This window comes from Telmatherina bonti (assembly GCF_933228915.1).
Source record: "Telmatherina bonti genome assembly, chromosome: 10".
Taxonomy (NCBI): Eukaryota; Metazoa; Chordata; class Actinopteri; order Atheriniformes; family Telmatherinidae; genus Telmatherina; species Telmatherina bonti.
Genome location: NC_136628.1, coordinates 19,393,706 through 19,414,075, shown reverse-complemented (window position 1 = coordinate 19,414,075; position 20,370 = coordinate 19,393,706). Strand labels below are relative to the sequence as shown.

Sequence of the window (20,370 nt, the reverse complement as noted above, 5' to 3'; positions counted from 1 at the left end):
TTTTTTTTTGTTGTCTATAATGTGGGTAGAACTAGTTTCTACAGTAAGGCAAGCAATCCTAAACCAACCAGAAAAAAGCATCTTTCAGGTTTTATGTTTTTCATCTCTGATCCAGAAAGTCTGTTCACACTGAAGCAGTTATCTCCCAAAGGAAAAGGAAGCTGTTTGCATCCCAGCATAAGTGAACCTCACATGACCCTTCAGTAGCTTCATGTACTGCATTGTATTGTTCCACCCAGCTTTGTTTTATAGGAATTATCTCCCTAAATCTTACCTCCCAACTCCACTGTTTGCTGATTCACTGGCATCATGAAAATTTCACTAACAAATACATGACTATCTCAGTTTAGAGTTATTTGTTGTCCTCTTTATGCTTTGTGAAAGAACAGGTGAGTATCCTGCAGATTGTTCACCAGGACATTTAATCAGTTGGATTAAACATTAAAAAAGCATGTTCCATCTGATGATTTTTGGCTGATGTTTCAGCCAATCACAACAACAGCAGATATCTAATAGGCAGCAACATGACATCATCACTGTAAATATTTCACAAAATTAATAAAATAATGACACAAGATCGGCTGAGTCAGTGATCTCTTTTAAAAAGCAGCTCAAGACGTATCTTTTTAATCTTGCTTTTATGTTCTTTCTTAAAATGTTTTGTTTTTTATGTTGTTTTAATGTTTTGTGTTTTGTTGTGAAGTCCTTTGTGATTTTTATCTTGAAAGGCGCTATATAAATAAACCTTTACTTACTTACTACTTATACTGTTTCCTTCTCATTCATCACTGAGACTCAAACACTTTTAATAATAGTAATAAAAAGGCTTTGCTGGAAAAGTTCAGGATCACTTTACTGTTCAGGCTATGAAAACAACCAGAAAACTATTCAAGTATGAGTCACTTCACCAGGATGAGTCATAACAGTTACATTCAGCGTTAGTTACACTGTGTATTACTGACTGCTTTAGCTTTTATATGGCTTAAGAGGCTCATTCTGTTGTATGCAAAAGCACTTAGTCACCTTAAATGGAACTACAGATGCCTTTTGTGATCTGTCTGCTGCTCACTTAATGTAATAATGTATTTCTCTATATATAAGCTTAGTAAAGTTTAAAATGACTTACTGTTTTAAAAACTTTGTCGTCAAAGAAATTACCATTTCGGGGAATTGGGAGTAAAAGCTGCACTGTAAACTGTAAAGTAACCCCACCATGCTGCTCATCTTTTATTCCAACCTGCACTGTTTGGATAGTTTCTCAACAGGAAATTTACTGAGATAGCGTCAAACAAGGAATGAATGAGGTGGAGAGTTTTAAAAAACACAGTTTTTATTGTTGTCATAATGTGTCTAATGTTCATTCTTTTACAGAAAACAAAACTTTTTGCTTTTCACATTTTGCTACATGTTCAGGTTTTTTTCCACCTGCTTCCTTTGTCACTATTTACATTTTGAAAAATTTTCAGGGATTTTATGTTGTGGTCATCTGGTACAGAGAGCAAGGCTGCAACTACTGTTAACGTCTGTCCATATTCTCCAGTCATGGATATGTGTGGGAGCATTATTTCTTTTTCTGGTCTTTGATTTGTATTCATGTTTCTAAAAATCCTTCTTTCTTTTAAATAAGTCAAAACAATTTTGACTTTCTTATGACCTTTAACCCAACTTGCTCATATCCCTCAAACTTACAATCTCTACAGCTCCCGTCTCATAACGTTCATATCACCAAAACTATGTAACCAGATTCATTTTTTCTCCCATAACATTAAAGATAAATCAATCTAAAACTTGGATTAGAGTTTTGGATTCTGGGTGTAGCTGTGATTTCTACATTTTATCAATTGTCCAGTTTCATACTCTTACACAACAATGCCTTTTAAGGAGGCAAAACTGTTCGAGTATTTAGAGGTGTGATTTTATGTCAGCACATTGGAAATAACAGTGGTTCTGAAATTCTGACCAGTTCCTTAGATGGTGTGTTCTTGTGCACATCAAGCAGTGCCATTGGTGTACTGGGAAAGCTTATTCTCCAAGTCACAGATTCTCTTCTCTTGAGACAAAACTGTGGCCTTCAGGTTCTGAATCTCCTCCAACAACCTCTCAAGCAGCTGAGGCTGGACAGGAAGAGAGGGGAGAAAAAGCACAGAAAGGGGAAGGAAAACATAGGAGGAAAAGTAAAAGAATAGTGGTGAAATAAGGATGAAGGCTGAAAGGAAAATAGGTCAAGGATAGTGAGCTACTACAGAAAATAAACCAAAACAAAGACGGGAGCTGTGGGAGGTTAAAAAAAAAAAAAAAAAAGTGGTGGGCAGGTACAAACAGAAAAGAGATCAACAGAAAAGGGTTAAATAGAGAGACGGATGCTGGTATGAGTAATGGCACAAATTACAGGTAAAAAGCTGAAGAAAATCATGGATATCATTTAAATTTGAGCTATGCTTGAAGTGAAATCCAGCTTCCATTACTTTTAACGCTACTCTGGAAGCCCACGCTGTGAATCTACGTTAGGATTGATGACATATATTAATATGTGTAATTAGTAAAAGTCGATAATGTAACAGACTGTTTAGGATGTGAACTCCTAACAACAGGAATGATGCAGAACTCACCGGCAGGCTGTTCGTGTCCAGAGTTGACATGCTGCGTCGGGTGGTGGGCCTGGAGTCCAGTACATTCTTCTTCGCCACTTTGAGCTCTCGACTCTTAGGCGGCACGTAGCCATCCCTCATGGATATCAGGATGGGGTCTTCATCCCGTCCATCCAGCCACTCTTCAGGCTCCATAGCAGGCTCGGGCCCTGCTGTATCTGGGTAAAGGTCATCCTGGAAGAGGTCCGACTGTACAAGAGGAGTACAATAAGAGTACTTCTTCATCGTCCATCCTGTCAAAGTCAAGACCTGAGCAGTACCTGTAGAGTATGATGAGCTGTCAGCTGGGCTTACCTTCCTGGGTACTGTCATCGTGATGGGCTCACATTTCTTGTCAAGCAGCTTGTATAGCCTGAGAGGAAAATTTAAAAGATGAGGCAGAGAAAAACATGATGACTGGGATCCATTAGTAGTGTGTTTGTTACAGATCCATTTGTATTTTATGCTGGTAAAGACTGATTGATCAGTTTTATGCAGCCATGAAAATACTATTTATGCTTAAGCATATATTTAACTAAATTAATTTTCAGTGATAGCATCTAAAATAATTCCTATATTAAAGTAATTTACCTCTACAATTTTTAACAGGAAGGTGACACACGGGCAAAAGAATAAAACCAATGAAACAAGTTAAAACATGAGATCAGATAAGTGAAAACATCTCTCTGAAACCATCCAGCTTGTTTCATCGGACAACTCATGACACCAGTACAAAAACTTACTTAGCCCTTAATCACACTCAGCAAATATTTGCAGTCCTTAAAGTGTCATTTTGTTTAAAAAAAAAAAAAAAAAAAGAGCAAATTTTTATTCTTTGATTATTCTTTTTTTATTATTCTTTATCAGTTTCTTACCGAGCAATCTCACATTTGGTGACATCAACACCTCTCTTGGGCATGAAGCCCATTCCTCTCTGGGGCTCCTTACTGCTGAAGGTGCTCAGGTAGTGCACGTAAGGCGGCTCCTCCGTGATCTCAAAGTAACGGATGCTGCTGTCTCCCTGCACACGCAAATAATAAAAACACATATAAAACTCTTATGAAGCACAGATAAATAACCTGCTGCAATTATAAAATCCAGAAATATATTTATGCAAAAAGAGACCATTATTTTCAAACAGGATTCAAATCAATAAACACGTTTCAATACCTTTCCACACAGGTACACCATGTTTGCATCTGCATCATAATAAGGTAGTAACACTCCATTACTTGTGTCCAACTCCAAAAGTGCTATAGGTTCCTCGAAATTTGTCTGTGGAAAATAAAAAAAGTCAATAAATCCTGCAGTCGACTGTTTACTTGCATATTTGCCTTCATATAAAAAAGGAATGTCTGAAAAGAGCTGGTTACTGGGTCCCAGAGGCCGAGTTCTCTCTGGCTCATCCTGGTGAATCCTGTAGTGAAGATATTTCCATCTCGGATGAAGATGGCTCTCATTGGCCGGATGCCTTCGTGTGGAGCCAGACGTTCCTGTTGGTCAGCAGATGGACTGATCTCATTACAGATGTTTGTTTGAGAGCAGATTTCTCACATAAGACTGTTATTCTTCTGCCTTTTTTCCTTTTATTATTCATTTATTTAATTTTTTGCAACTTTGGGAATCATTTTACTTCAATATACATTTTAAACTGTTATCTGATTAGGTTTTTCATTTCCACTGTGAACTGAAGCCCAGGTTCCTTCATCAGGGTGACATTTCAGGCTGCTTTTGGTATAACTCAGAAACTTGTAAATAGTTCTTGCAACAGTTGTAAGATAAATTTTACTTTTGTTTGTTATTGCACCTCTGGGAATTTTGACCAATTATAATTTATAAAACTGCTTTTGTGGTGTCTTTTTCTTTTTGCATTCCCTCTTCAGATTTGGAGCTTTCCAAACAGTATTAAAGTGATTCATTCAGACAACACAGATGTAGTGATGAGGTGAACATATCTACTGTACAACAATTCAACCCATCACTTATTATCTTTGTTAAAAGCTTAAAATACGAGCAACATCTCTACACAAAGATTCTAAAAGCCCATACAAAGCACAGAGGAGTGGAGTAACTGTGAAGCATGGGGTTTCTAAAGTCTTTATGCAACAGAGTGTGACGGCATCAGAGCACCTGGCCGTAGCAAACCTGCACATTTAATACTGTAAGCTCTCTCTCTCTGTGGGTTCTCTTCAACAGCTTGCTGGTTGGTTTTGTTTTTGTTATAAATGAAAAGCCTTTTCACAAGATCATTTTATTTAAAAATACAAAGCAGGACAACTGACTTTAGTGAAGGTTGTGGTCTGCAATTGTCTTTTTTAGTATTAGCACAGTGTATCTACGTTGAATGACAAGTTTAACAATTTGGGAGGAACACAATAATATTTTTTTCTTTAGTTTTGATGCATATAATCTGGCTGGCAGGTGAAAACTGACAAATTAGTTTAAAAGATAGAAGCAGTATCCAGTGGTAGGCTGTGGTTACACAGAAAAAGAAATGCATTTTAGCAAGCACAGGGCAAGCATAATTAGGTTATCTTGATTTTATAGAATCCTATGATAGCATAGATATAAGAATGCAATTTAATGGACATTTTGTGTGTTTAGAAAAAAATCTAAAAAAAAAAAAAAATACTGTTAGCTACAAGTCAGGCTTCAAGTCAGACTGATCCAAAATAGATCTGCAAGTCTTTGCGTTGACTTTGCGTTGACAAAAACTGCTGTATGGATTAAATACTCCGGCTTTCCTCTGGCTTTATATCAAAATTATACTTCAATGCTTTCAAAGTCATTTAGTAAAGTTAGATTTTAGTTAGTTTGGTTGAGTCCATTACTTTCATTAGCATTTATCTTTCAGTATTTTCCCTAACACTCACCGCCACCACCTCCCTCTTACGGGGGTCACAGACACGCAAGCGTCTGTCTTTACAAGTGGTGCAAAACAAGCTGCCATTTCGGTTCCAGCTGATGCTGTAGATGAGGTCTGGGTGGTCATCCATGGAGATGAGGGGTTCACCCGTCCCCACGTTCCAGATGATTATCAGGTTATCACTGCCTGAAAAGTGGAGGGAAATGAGTTGTTGTTACCATGTGGATTTTGTTCTCACTCAAACATCACTGTGTGCTTTTGTGGAAACTAAGACACAGTGAAGGATGTGTTTGTGGAAGTGACTCATACCCGCAGTGAGTAGGATGTTGCGTGCGGTGGGGTGCCAGCTGACAATGCCAACTCGTTTAGAGTGTCCCTCCAGAACGACGACCGGGTCAGAAAGGGGACGAGTCAGTACATGATCTGGGATCTGCCACACCTGAAAGGGACATAGATAGATAGATAGATAGATAGATAGATAGATAGATAGATAGATAGATAGATAGATAGATAGATAGATAGATAGATAGATAGATAGATAGATAGATAGATAGATAGATAGATAGATAGATAGATAGATAGATAGATACTTTATTAACACTCAGGGGAAACATCTGGTTAGCTGCTCACCTACATATATTAATGGAAATGGAAAAAAATACTAAAGCCACATATGAAAAGTGCGTGTGTCCTTAAAATAGATTCTATACCAAAGTACTTGTATACTATCATTTCTGTCATTTTAATTGATTGGTTCCTCATAGTCCAGGGTGTACCCTGCCTTTCACCCAAAGACTGCTGGGATAGGTTTCAGCTTCCCCGCGACCCTTCATCGGACTGAATGGTTAGGAAAATGAATGAATGAATGGTTCCTCATAATCAAAAAGAGACCCACCACTTAAAGTTCATACCCATATGGGGACTTTTGCTCCTCAAACTTAAACATTAAATCATGCATTTTTTTAGTATATGACAGATCTGCCTTTGAAAAGTCACTATATTTTTATTTTTTATTTTAAAGCTAAAAAAAAAAAAAAAAAACTTTGAATGTTTAGTTTAGTGATTCAACCAAACAAATCCCCAGAAAGGACAGAGAACATGTCAGTATTTTCAGAGGAAGCTTCTGCCATACAGGAGCAGCCACTGTATATTCAATCTTTGAATAGATTCTACTTTTCATGGTTTATTTTAAAAACATATCAGCACGTCAGGACACAAACCAGTGTTACTTTCTACTGTTGCTTGAAAATGAGTTTGTTATCCATCTCAGCTGGTATTTTAGCTGTTTGCTTCAATATGTCCTTTCCAGTGATATGCTGCAGCAGGTGATGACTGAGCAGTTCTCAAGAAAACACACATGGCGAGGTCTCCTAATACTGAACCCCACTCACACACAGTGGTCGTTTTCTCTGAATCAAAGCAAATTACGTCATCATTTTCTGTAACTCCACTGCAGCAGCGCTGCCAAGACAGCTGCAACTGTCTGTGTGTATGCTGCTGGATATCAACAAAGCCAACATGCATACACACTCAACGCACACACACTTACACATTCACACAGGGGTAAAGAAAACCTCAAACAGCATCCAAGCAGCTGTTGTCAAATAAGAGGCAGCAATTCTATCATGAGATTCCAGCAATGTCTGTATGAACAAGTGGGCAAATCTGTCCTCAGTGACGTCACTGCTGATGCACATGTGTTGAGACGTGATCTGATCATAAAACTCCAAAAATATTTTAGAAATCCCACATGCTCACATATTTCACATGTTTTTGTGGCTACTCAAACACACACTAACAAAAGTTGCAGAATATTTAATCTGTCATTGTTACTGTAACAAGAACGTCAGTAGTTAATGTGACATGATCTTTGTTTGCTTCATCGGAGTCCAGTCTTTGTGTTTACTGACAAACTGAAGGATATTTTTTCCCCTTAAGGCCACACAGCTGTATATATACCCGAGACCGTCTACAGTAAACTGTCTTCAGTTTTGCTTTAACAAACTTTTAAAAGAAATCAAAATAAATATTTCAGTATTTTCCTCCTCAGGAAATTGGAGGTTTTTATAACGCAGTTAGAATTTCTTAACCTAAATTTAATTGGTTCATTAATCTCCTTAAGATTTTTTCTTGATGTAGGCCTATAATTTAACCTTACTGAAACAAAGAAACATCTGTTTATTCCTTGAATGACAGGATGTGTTTTCCAAAAAGGTTGTTTATGAATCATAAGAAAAAGTGCTCACTTAATTAGAAAAGATTAAATAAACAAAAAAATTATATTCATATGAATGTTTGAGAATTCTGAGAAAAAAGTAAAAAATCAGTTTTGTTTTGTTTTGTTTTTTTTCCCCAATACTGAAATGAAATTTTCTTTTAGGGAGACTTTTTCTTTGTTTTTTCATTTCTGAAAAAGTCATAAGTTAAAAGTTACCATGGGGATCTCATGCATAAGGTGCTTGAGTAAATATGTGTTTTTAACCCTTTCATGCATAGTGGCCATATAGTGAACACCTATTTATAAGCTTTTTTCTTGCATATTCATGAAGAGGATAGTATTTTTGGACATGAACCACTTCAATGGATGTTAGTGAGTCCTCCAATACATTTCCACTAACTGAAGGATAAATAAATATATTATATAATTGAACCTAATGTAATAATGCAAGTTTGCCTTTGCAGTCAATAGGAGAAGAAGATGTTACAGCTTTATTTTATAAGATTTAAGACTTACGTAATTATGATTATATATTATTTAATAAATGTTTTATAGAATATATTAAAATAAATCATAAATCATGATCAATTCTAAATATCACTAATAAACAAATAAGGTATCATTGCATATGACAAACCTCTATGACAGGTTAACATGCATGCTTTGATGTCTGTAGTTGCGCATTATGTACTTACATTTGGATTCATGTCTTGGTTTATGTGGTTTGTGTGAGTTATTTTATGTGTAGTATTGATATATAGATTTAGAAAAGCAGTAGAAACTAACACATTTTATACTTCTTATTCCTTTTTGAACATGTAGATTGCTCCTTTGTTAATTTTTATTTTCATTTTTTTGCATCACGTGTTACATTTTAATTTTGTTGCTTTGTTGTTTTGTATCTATGTCTGAGTTATAAACTAACTACTGTTCGTAATAAAGGAATCAATCAATATGTATGTAGAGGTAAAAGACTGTTTTTAACCCTTTATAGGGAACTCAATGAAATACCTTGAAATTAGATATTTTAAGCTATAATTGTCCTTCTGGTATGCACCAAGACCTCTATTCTGTTGTTACATTAACAAATAAAAATAGTTTCATGCTGTTAGTTTCATTAGAGCTGTTTTAGGTTTATATTTTCTAAACATATCACAGATGTATTCTGGGCCTAAATCATTCTGAGATTTTTAAACAATCAGTAGGGTAAAATCTCCTCTCTGACTGACTGGAAACCAGTGTAAAGATTTGAAAACTGGTGTGATGTGTTGAGATGTGTAGTCCCAGTTAAAAGCCCTAGCAGCAGTGTTTTGGGTGAGCTGCAGATCTACTGGAGATGATTGATGATATTCTCCTGGCATGAGGAGGAGATTTCCCAATGGATCATATTGGACTAAACAGACTTCAGAAACTGAAACTTTACAGTACTTGAAATACTGTGAACAATTCAAAAAGTAAAAATTGAAATATTATGAAATAAGAATGCAAATGACATTGTTTATGGAAGTGTGAAATCATAGCCATGCATTTAAAGGCACACAGTGACCTCTGCTGATTAAACACAGATATCTGCAGTTCATTTCATCCATGCTAATTATATTTTTCCAATTTAGCTGATAAAGAATGCTTAAGACTAATTATAGGATATGTTATTATTGATCCACCTATGCTGCAATGTGCCACTTGCTTAAAAGTTTGATTTTTTTCTTTAGTTTTTTGTTGTTTTGAGTCATGTTTTAAATAGTTAGACTTTTGTTACAATGCTGCCTAAGCCACAAGGCATGTTTTGTGAGATAACGTGTTTAGTGTTTCCACATTTTTGGGACATAGGTACATTGAGTACAGAGTTGCTGGTTATGTTAACTTTTCTCCACATTCTGTGTTCACATCCCCACTCAGTTAGAGAAGATCTATGAACAAAGAAACTGAGAGGCTGGGAGAGATGTAAGAAAAAAGCCCACTGTGCCAAAAGTTCCCTCAAATATGCTATATATTCTGTGTTTATATTTTTTATCTGACATTTAACTTTCATGGTCCTTGGACAAGTCGGAGCTGCAAATGTAACAGCTGTGTTACAATAACAATGTAACTTCCAGACAACAGGCAACGACTATCATGATAAAATATGCAATGAAGAGATAACATTTAGTGGGTGGACAGTCATAACAATAAGGATGCTGATGACTTGACTGATTCACTTTACTCAATGCTCACCAAACAGGTAAGTAGACGTGACCAACTGCAATGGCCTCTGTGACTCCATTAGACTCTTATCTGAGTCATCATTCCTTCACAAGTATTGGCTGCTTTGCTCATGCACACCCACCCACCGACACACAGGCAAACATGACATTACCATTGCAGTGCAGTCTTCTGAACAGCTGGCCAGGATGTTGTCGTCATGGGGGCACCAGTCGATATCTAGGACAGGTCCAGAGTGGCCGATCACCAGTGGGTAGTTCTTATCCACTCGACCTGTCTGCAATACAGAGGACAGAAATTAGACCCCTTTGTGCCAACATGTCAGAGGAACATTATTTGTCAAAAACATACATCGATTTATCATAAAAATACCAATAACTTATTTAAAATGAAATGTGATATATGTTACAGATCACCTTTACCTTAAGTTGTTTCACAAAGTATAACATAACCATTTCAAAATTAGACGGATTTTTCACACATACTGTGGTCACTGATTAGACAACCAACTAATGAGCAGTTCGGTGGCCACATTTTGGTTCATAGTGACTCTCAATAAGGCTATATATATGTAACAGAGGGCTTAGAGTGAAAAACATGACAGAACAATCAGCAACAATGCAAATGTTTTGAAGAGTGAGTGAATAATCTATTTTTTTAGGGAAAAAAAATTTCCATGCTGAGCTTAGAAACAATGAAACCCTGAGAGAAAATAACCTTCACAATATCCAATTTAGAGAAGAACACACTTCGAGATGCAGGCACTGATGCAAACTAATAAGAAGCAGTGGCGACTGTGTGATGTCGGCCTGTATGACTATCGACAGAACAAAATCTCTTTTATTTACGAGCATGGTTGCCACTTAATAAAAGTAGCACTTTACATTTTTGGTTGAAATTTAGCAAATTCTGAAACAAGGATCTAAAAAAATGATTTTACAAACTGGTCAAGTCAGTCTTGAGTTTGAAAAAGGCATTTCACATGTTCCAAACATAAAGCAGAGTGCAAATAATTTGCTAAAATACATCTACAACTTGGACAGTTTTTAGTTTATTTGCCTGTAAAAAAAACCAAGCAACAATTTAAAAAGAAGGCTATAAATCTAGATGAGTAATGTTATATTTTTGTTGGTGCTTTAATGGTTGAAACTTTCACTCTGATTCTTCATTTTAAAACCAGAATAATTGAAACTTGCTTTTGTAAAGACTGCTGTTCTTCAGACAGTGACAACTTTAGCATGCTAACATACTTACACTACTCACAAAAAGTTAGGGATATTTGGCTTTCAGGTGAAATTGATGGAAAATGCAATATGTTCATGCTACAGTGATATAATATCATAAAAGTAAGACATTTGAGTAGAAGGATGCACTACTGATTTCCTCATCTCAAAAAATTCATTCAACACAAAAGGTAACAACAATGGTAGTTACACCACAACAAAAAATTTGAACGTCTCAGTATCTCGTCATGTGCCCTTGAGCATCAATTACAGCTTGACAACGACGTCTCATGCTGTTCACAAGGCAACTTATTGCCTGCTGAGGCATGGCATCCCACTCTTCTTGAAGGGCAGCCCTCAGGTCATTGAGGTTCTGGGGTGCAGGGTTTCGAGCCTCTACACAACGGCTCAGCTGATCCCACAGGTTTTCAATGGGATTCAGGTCTGGAGAGAGTGCAGGCCATTCCATTTGAGGTACACCAGTCTCCAACAGCCGTTCCCTGATGATGCGGCCTCGATGAGCAGGAGCATTGTCGTCCATGAAGATGAAATTAGGCCTGTGCTGTTCATGTAGGGGCACAATCACTGGATTAATGATGTTATTCAGGTAGTATGGGCTTGTCACTGTACCATTCACAAAGTGTAGGGCAGTTCTGTACCAAGTGGACACCCCTGCCCACACTGTAACACCGCCACCACCAAAAGCTCGCCTGGTGACAACAGTGGCTGATGCACAGCGCTCTCCCTGACGTCTCCAACATCGTTGCCGGCCATCATTTCTGCTCAGTGTGAATCGACTTTCATCAGAGAACAGCACTGAGGCCCACTGGTTCCTCGTCCAGCGTAAATGCTCCCTGGTCCATGCAAGACGATGATGCCTGTGCCTGGTGGTGTGGTCAGGTACCCATGCAGGTCGTCTAGCACGCAGACCACGCTGATGGAAACGGTTTCGAATGGTCTGACGTGACACTTGGGTGCCTCTCACCTCTCTTAAACGTGCCTGGAGTTGAGTGGCATTCATCATCCGGTTTCTCAGGGCAGTGTTCACAATGTAGCGGTCATCAGCACGGGATGTGGCCAAAGGACGTCCACTTCTAGGCCTTTCTGCGACTCTTCCAGTCTCTCCATATCTCTGTTGCAACCTGCTGATGACACTCTGTGACACTCCAAGCTCAGTGGCCACTTCTGTCTGAGAACGTCCTGTTTGAAGCATCGCAATGGCAAGGGACTGTTGTTCCATTGTTAGGTGTCGTCTTGGTCTCTTGATGTCAAAATGTGAACAGCATGATGAGAACAACTGTTTAAACACCAGCTCTAATTGAACCAGGACATTTATTGGTCAATTCAAGGATCACACACCTGCTGTGATTTTTGCCGTTAAGCTCCTTGTTAGAGAACAGCAACTTGTGCAAAATTTATTGAAACATTTAACAGTTGGACATGTGCATTTAAAAGCTTAGAGAAGATCACATTAAGTTCACCTGTACAGGTTTGAATGCATTTTAGGCTTGTTGTGAAATTTCACCCAAAAGCTGAATATCCCTAACTTTTTGTGAATAGTGTATAAACATGTTAGCTAACGGGGTATGGCAGGTGTTATTGACCATGATTATTACCTCAATTTTGCCTATAAACATACTGTCAAAAAGTGCTCATTAGCAACAAAAAGAAAATGAATTTTTGGTCTGAGTATATTTCTGATCAAATCCAAATCTGAAATAGTGCTCAATACCTTAGATGTGTGAAAAAATAAACATATTAAAAAAAGAACACTTGGTAAAAACTCAGATGCATTTTCACTTTTAAGGTACACAGTGTGAGAAAAGGAAGTCTCAATGCAGAAGTTCTGAGATTATAAAAAGTTTTGGGGCGTTTTTTTAAAGCAAAAAAGTCCATTAGTTCATATATCTTCATTTCTATGTATCCTATCATGAGAACATGTGTATCAGCTTGAGATATTGCTCCTCCATACCCATACCCATCCCCACACACACACACACACACACACACACACACACACACACACACAAATCAAGCGAAGTGTATTTATAGCTCCAGTGACGAGGTGATGAAAGGGGAGTTTTTCTTGTTGGCTGTTGGGGACCCAGAAGGGGGAAAAGGAGGATGAAGAGCACCATGGTGCATATTAATAGCATGTCTGTTCATCGTGACTTCTTAGCGTGTTAAAAAAAACAAAAAACTAGGCATTACTCTGTGTGTTCCAGCGCGTCTTCAGGAATGAACTAAGCTTTTCAAAATATTTTTTTCCCCAAGTCAAAATGTGACAAAACTTATTTATTCACTGACTTATCTATACCATAGTCCAATCCTCCGTACCATGCCTACACATTAGATGGCACAAGGTCAGAAATTGGGGTTATATAAGCAAATGAATACAAAAAACCAAACATATTTTTTCAGACCCAAGACATTGTATCTATCCTAATCAAACTGGGCCGTGATGTGGAGATGTTCTTCTCAGCACAGCTCAAATGAAATCTGCTGAGTGAAGGCATCTCACAGGGCAGGTCAACTACGTTTTTGCAGACTTGTCTGAGCACAGCAGTGACAGCACTTGTTTGCAAACGTCCACCTTGAACTGTGATCTGCTTCTAAGTGACATTTGCTTAAAAAAAAAATAGTTTATTATGACAAAGAAACAGAACCACTGCTAAACCAAGGCTTGCACTTTCTCTATCAACATGAAGCAGCAAAAAACAGAGGAGATAGCTCCTAAAACTATTGTTTGCCAAAGATAAACTGCTGTCATCTGTCTCTATACCACTGCATAAAATCTGCTGTTGATGCAGATGACTTTTAAAAATTTTATGTCCTATGTAACCTGTGAACTTGTGCATTGTTTATGCCTTCTAGGTCCAAACTCACATGAGTGGATATAGACTTTTCTCTGCATTTCAAATATTCAGGGTCACAGAAATAATTTGACCTCCCGCAGCTGCACACTAAACACTTTGTCATGCATGGTCAAACCCTGTGATACTGTAGCCGGATACTAGAAAACATGCCCCTACTGAAGCAAGTCTTCAAATAGTACTGAGAGACCTCTAGTCAGTGTCCATCATCAATACTGAAAGTTGGGGTTCAGTTCTTGAGTTTTTCTTCTGTGGTGGAGATAATTTCATTTGCATTTATTGTTAATTTATTTGTGATGTAAATGTACTGTCTTTGGGATATATCTTATTACACAGAACAATACTAATAATTAAAATATGAAGATTTTATACTAATGCAACCACAAAGTATTCAACATAACGCTGATCATTAACAGCTGCTTATAGACACTGAAAGGTTAAGAACTGCAGACTAACTTTACTTCTCTTTGTTTTCTTCCTAATTTAGCTATAATCTTCTCCTATTTCTCTTAGGTCCCCTCTTATAGAAGAACCGGAGACTGAAACCCCAGTGTGAAACATCCAAAGTTACAATTCATTTAGCACGCTTTTGGTTTTTTTTTAAAAAAAAGAACATCAGACATGCAACAGGTAGCAGAAACTGTATAAAAGTCAGAGGATCGCCAAACTTATTTACCTTCATCTGTATGACACTAGGAATTATATACAAATTTGTGCAGCATTTGCTGAAGTGGCCGATTCTGGATCATACAACCCCAGATCAGAGAAAGCTGTGATGGTTTTGAAAATATAAACAGAGGAGAAAAATCCACTATTATTTCACTAATTTGACTAATCTTATTGCAGAGAATCATGCTGTGGATGTCATGTTATCGTTTGATGCTAACAGGTGATTGTGATACAAAAACAGCATCCACTAAAGAAGCAAAAAGATATCAAGTTTGTCTTTAAGTGTGTTACGAGAGTATTTAGCTCTTTGAAAAAGAATACAACATGGGCAAAACAAGAAACGCCAACTTTTGTGGGTTTGAAGGCATGATGGATGAATCACAACACAGTGGAAATATCTGTTTAAGTCAGACCAATCAGTCTCTCCAGGCTCTCTGTTGGTCTGGACCTGTACCAGTGCTCCTATGATTGCAACATTATTGCAAATAAATAAATAAATCAAATTTACACTTTTGAGCATTAGAGACATATATACACTTAATCAACAAGACAATGCAAAATCATTCTTCACACTAAAGATGAAGAGGGTACTGGACCAGCCAATCTACAACACTGACCAATACCGAAAAGGGAAAGTTGATCTAGACTTTAAACTGCTTTATACCCTTTTTTTTTTTGCAGGAAAATTAAAGCCTGACATGCTTCATCCTTTATTAGCAGAACATGTTTCATGTCTTGTGAGAGTAGGTGACAAAAGTATAAATGGTAAAAGCTTCATGATCCCAAATTTGTGTGTGTGTGTGTGTGTGTGTGTTGTATAATCCACCAGAAACATGACTAAGACGGCTTAAGTTTGATTTACAATATTATTAACATTCATTCTAAAGAATGAAAAGTTACAATTCTTTTAATTCCACAATCTCCTTCTCATTTAGGACTCATTCTTGCCATCATCATTCTTTTGGACCAAAGATGATCAACTCCAGTCCTAAAGGGCCTAAAGGTCCTGCAGGTGTTGTGAGTTTCCCTGCTGAAATTAGCAGACTTGTGCAGAGCTTGACCTCAAACTCTGCACAAGTCTGCTAATTAGCCATTAATTTGAGTCAGGTGTGTTGCAGCAGGGAAACCCCTAACACCTGCAGGACTGCGGCCCTTGACGACCAGAGTTCTTTTTCTATTCAACATATGTAGCAACTGCTTCACTTAGATGTCACTTACATGTGAATGGCTCAACATTTTGTCAAGTTTTGTAAAAGTCATGTTGTGCTGTGACAGACTGACTGATCAGGTGATCACTCTTTCCACCTTACTAACCTTCGAGAGGGGCAGGACCAGAAAAGCTCCTCCTCCACTGGATTCGATGATGACCGCCAAGAACTTTGGATTGACCGCGCAGAAGGAGCTGTCCCACGTCACCTTGGAAACACGGATGTCATCATAACCTTGCTCAGCCTTGACCGCCTGCCCAAAGACGTGGCGGAACTTACTCTGTCGCACGATGCTGCGACTCATGGCTGTCAGGAGGATGCAAAGACGGGAAAAAGCACAAGAAGGGAGACGATGTAAATAAATAAGATGAAGAGACATCATAAGTGAAGGACAAACTATTTTGTTTGCTTTGTTAGTTTGTTTTTTTTTTTTTTAGTTTACAATATCGAAACAGTAAATCATCTTTCACATTTGCTAGCACTCATTGCCTTTTTTCCATGAAGTCATGATTTCATGTCCCAGCACAAACTGATCTAACTGTACAGTAAACTGTTCACTAATATATGTCTCATGTCGATTAATTTATTTTGACTGTGTAGGTGCTTATCTATTTGTGTATATTTCATACTTTCAGAATTTTTATTTCAAATGAAGCTGCTTTAAATAACCTGCATAATCACCCCTCTATCCTGTTTATAGGCTGTTTGCTGACTGACATCTTGCTGTCCTGCTGCCACCACTAATCCTCCAAAACACAGGGGATATTGTATAACAGTTCCAACCACTGGTGTAGATATTAATAGTTGATTGTCCCACCAAACACTATGTGAGAGCAAAACATCAAAGACAAACATTGAGAGGCAGAGAGCAGATTTTAAAATGAGCAATTTGCTGCTCAGGAGTTTGCTCGCACAAATTTGATGATAATATTTTAATAATATGTGGATTCTCAGCAAGTCCAGTTATTTTAAGAAGAATACAGACGTGTCTCAGAAATAGTTTTATCTGTCACAATGTAGAAAGTCCTTAAGGACCAGATGTTGAGATTAGATAAAAAATAATCTCACATGAACAACACATGAGATGTGTTATTCCAGTCTTTATTTATTTAATAAAAACTCATGTAAAATGGAAAAAAAAAAAAAAAAACCAGAAAAACTTAGGTCATCCCATAATACAATAGCTTATAGACCCACCTTTTGCACACATAAGTCTCTAACATCAATAATAAACAGCCACCACTGTTTTTTCCATTAGTTCAGTTCACAAATAGATTTTTTCTGCACAACTCCAGCAGTCAGGCCTATGGCTTCATATTTGAATCAAGAATAATTTAGTATGTTGTGGACTTCATAGGAGAATCGAAGACTTGAAGGTGTCCAACCTCTGTGACAGCAAAACAAGCCCAAATAATCACTCTTCCACCACCATGCTTGACAGTTTGTATGGAGTTAGTGCTGATATGCTGAGTTTATTTTTCATCAAATCACAATGCAGTGCATTGCAATGAAACATATCAAATTTTAGTTCATTTATCCACGAGATATCTGCAATCCGAGCATCTGAAATTGGTGTGAATTTGTTGTGATGAACTTGCTGGGATGCCCACTCCTGGCAAACCTGACAACTTCCTTAAATCTTTTGTACTTGTGAATGATTTTCCTATTGTAGAATGATGGGATCCAATACAAACTCCTGAAATAACTACATTTATACAGGCGCTCACACTTGCTGATGAGCAGTTATATGAAGTGAACTTCATTAGCAGCACCGGGCTGCTATTTACATATGTACCCTCTTCATTGCTATGGAAACAGAAACAATGTAGTAAATTGTTGTATCATAGGTATTAATCCTTTTTTAAAGCCATATCCCTATACATTAAACCTCTGTTGTGATTGTACTTCCTCACCGCAATGCATGACACACTGCCTGGCCAAAAAAAACAAAGTTGCAACCTAGAATTAAGAAAACAGGTACAAGCCTTTAGTTGGATAAGTACTGCTCAAACAATTATCTTTCAGCTGGCAACAAGTTATTAACCCCAACTGATCCACTGAGATAGTCATTTCTTAAACAACCATTTTGAAAGACACAACTTGTGGTTGTGGAAAAGATGTTTGTGTGATTTAAGAAAGGTGAAACTCCTGGCATCATGGAGAGAAAATATGTAAGGAGATTGCAGAAACAACTAACATTGTCCACTGCATTAATAAAATATAGAAAGCTATTGGGAACCATCGTCTTTGAGGAATAAATGCGGTCGTAAAAAGATCTTGAATGATGGTGAATGCTGACCACTTCAATGTTTTAAGAATCAAATTGAAGAAAAACACCATTAGAAATCAGGGCTATGTTTAATAGGAAAAATAGTAAAAGTGAGAACATTCCTACATGCAAAATATGAAGAGAACTCAAGGGATTGGGACGGAACAGCTGTGTAGGCATAAGAAAACCACTGATCGGTTCGGCTAACCAGAAAAAAAGCTTCAATTTCCTAGGAAACATAAAGATTGGATGGAAGAAGGTCATGTGGTGTAAGGAGTCTAGATTTATGCTGTTTCAGAATGATGGGAACATCAGGGTAAGAAGAGAGGCAGATTAAGTGATGTAGCCTTCATGTCTATAAAAAAGCCTGTGGGGCAGTCTATGATCTGGGATTGCTGCAGTTGGTCAAATCTAGGTTGAGCAATATTATGTACGCAAAGAATGAGGTCAGCTGAATATACTTAACAAGTTATTTCATCAATGGACTTTTTCTTCCATGACACAGCCGTATTCCAAGATTACATTGTTAGGATTCATGAATCATCAGTATTCATTCATTTTCACACATGAATTGACCATTACAAAGTCCAAAACCAGAATCCCACTGAGAATCTTTGGGAAGTGCAGGAGAAGGATTTTTTTTTTTTTTTTTTTTTTTTTTTTTTTTTTTTGCAGTGGTTGGACTCAAGTGTCATCAATCCAAGATCTTGGTTAAAAAAAAAAAATCAAATAAATGTGACACTTGATGGAAACAAATCTTGTGACATTGCCAAAACGATTCTGTAATTAAAGCTATAGACCATCCAATGAAATATCACCCCTTTTTTTAGGTGGCATATTATTGGCCAAGCGGTAAAGCCAACACTAAAACCCCAAACCTAAAAGTATGGCTGCATCAGTCCCTTAGGACATCTTATAATTTCAGGTTTTTCTTCTTAAATTCAACAGATTTTTACAAACAGAATCAAAGAAATATATTGAAGACATATCTATCTATCTATCTATCTATCTATCTATCTATCTATCTATCTATCTATCTATCTATCTATCTATCTAAGAATGTATTAGCAACATTTTAACACAAAAGTGATCTTAAAACACAGTGGATACATGACTGTGTCAAAGTGACAAGAGGACAGGAGCTATTTGTTTTCCTGTAAACTCTGTATTATCCAGAGATTGACTACATTCCTACCTGTGGTAGGACACAACATGAAAACTAAACACTGACACTTTTCTGTGCTTATAACATATCAGATTTACAAAGAAGCTGAAGGAGCTTCTAAGCTGCCATTGTGATCCTTTGTCGTGATTTTCTCATCTTAGACATTAAGACAGAGCTCTGTGCTATAAAAATATGAGGTAGAAAATGTCTTTTTTTTTTTTTTTTTTTAAAAAGCAAAATAGCCTCCAACCTGCTCCCTTACTTCTTCCTCAGGTTAATGAGTCTTGACTGACGCGCATGGCACAGAGCGAAAGAATGACACTGCCACTTTCCTAATATAGACAAGACAAACTGCTCTGTCCCACCCGAGTCGACAGCTCCTCCTACCCCCCACTTACAGATCCCAAATAGTCCCAGAATGAATGCTGTGGACTGTGTGGAACTTTATCCCTAATGAACTGACAGTAAATTTCAACAGCCTCTTCGCACTGCCTGTACAAATACACATAAACATTGGAACATAACTTGTAGCGGACGCAGGGAAGGGTGAGGGAGGGGGAGATTAGTTACCATACAACGTGCTGCTTTAAGTAGCCAACAGCTGCTGTACACGACCCAGGATCTTTACATGAGGAGTGGGGGGGGGGGGGGGGGGGAAGCAGAGTGCGCAGTCACAATGTGCCCGCTCCGTCTTTTTTTAGGGTTTCCAAAGGTGGGGACGCGCTCAGTCCTTTCCAGCAGTGCAGCAAAGACGCTGACGCACCTCTCACCCCACTGCAGCACAGACACTGGCACACAAATTCGGACACAAGTCAGCTCACCTCAGGTTTTGGGGAGACCCCTTTTCCCTGGACTATTGTAGCGGTTGTTTAACCTCCTCCTGTCGCCGCTGCTTTAGTTGCTGTGAATGGATTATATTCCCTGGCGAGCCGGTGTCCCGGAGTCTCAGCAGAGGAGGACGCACTGGAAAAACTGCGCGACGCTCCTCGGCAGGAAAGAGAGAAGGGAGAGTACCGGGACAGAGCACGAGAGGAGGGTGAGGGTGGGTGG

The 20,370-nt window shown here is 37.8% G+C and overlaps 1 protein-coding gene across 1 annotated transcript; it reads right to left on the bottom strand.

Moving 5' to 3' along the window:
- Positions 1-1,309: 1,309 nt before the first annotated feature.
- On the bottom strand, positions 1,310-20,332 carry coro6 (coronin 6). Its single transcript, XM_079247713.1, has 11 exons — positions 20,142-20,332; positions 15,993-16,192; positions 10,068-10,190; positions 5,803-5,932; positions 5,501-5,679; positions 4,001-4,120; positions 3,798-3,902; positions 3,503-3,648; positions 2,943-3,000; positions 2,610-2,837; positions 1,310-2,114 (listed from the first exon to the last, which is right to left on the bottom strand). Exons 2-11 carry the CDS (start codon positions 16,188-16,190, stop codon positions 1,992-1,994), a joined length of 1,410 nt encoding a protein of 469 aa, XP_079103839.1. The 5' UTR covers positions 16,191-16,192; positions 20,142-20,332; the 3' UTR covers positions 1,310-1,991.
- Between the last annotated feature and the right edge of the window lie 38 nt (positions 20,333-20,370).

Coding starts and splice junctions, on each gene's coding strand:
- coro6 (XM_079247713.1), bottom strand. CDS start 16,190: ATGAGTCGCAGCATCGTGCGACAGAGTAAGTTCCGCCACGTCTTTGGG. Junction 5,933..10,067: donor CAGAAGACTGCACTGCAATG/GTAATGTCATGT, acceptor TGTCCCTTTCAG/GTGTGGCAGATCCCAGATCA. Junction 2,115..2,609: donor TGGACACGAACAGCCTGCCG/GTGAGTTCTGCA, acceptor CTTCCTGTCCAG/CCTCAGCTGCTTGAGAGGTT.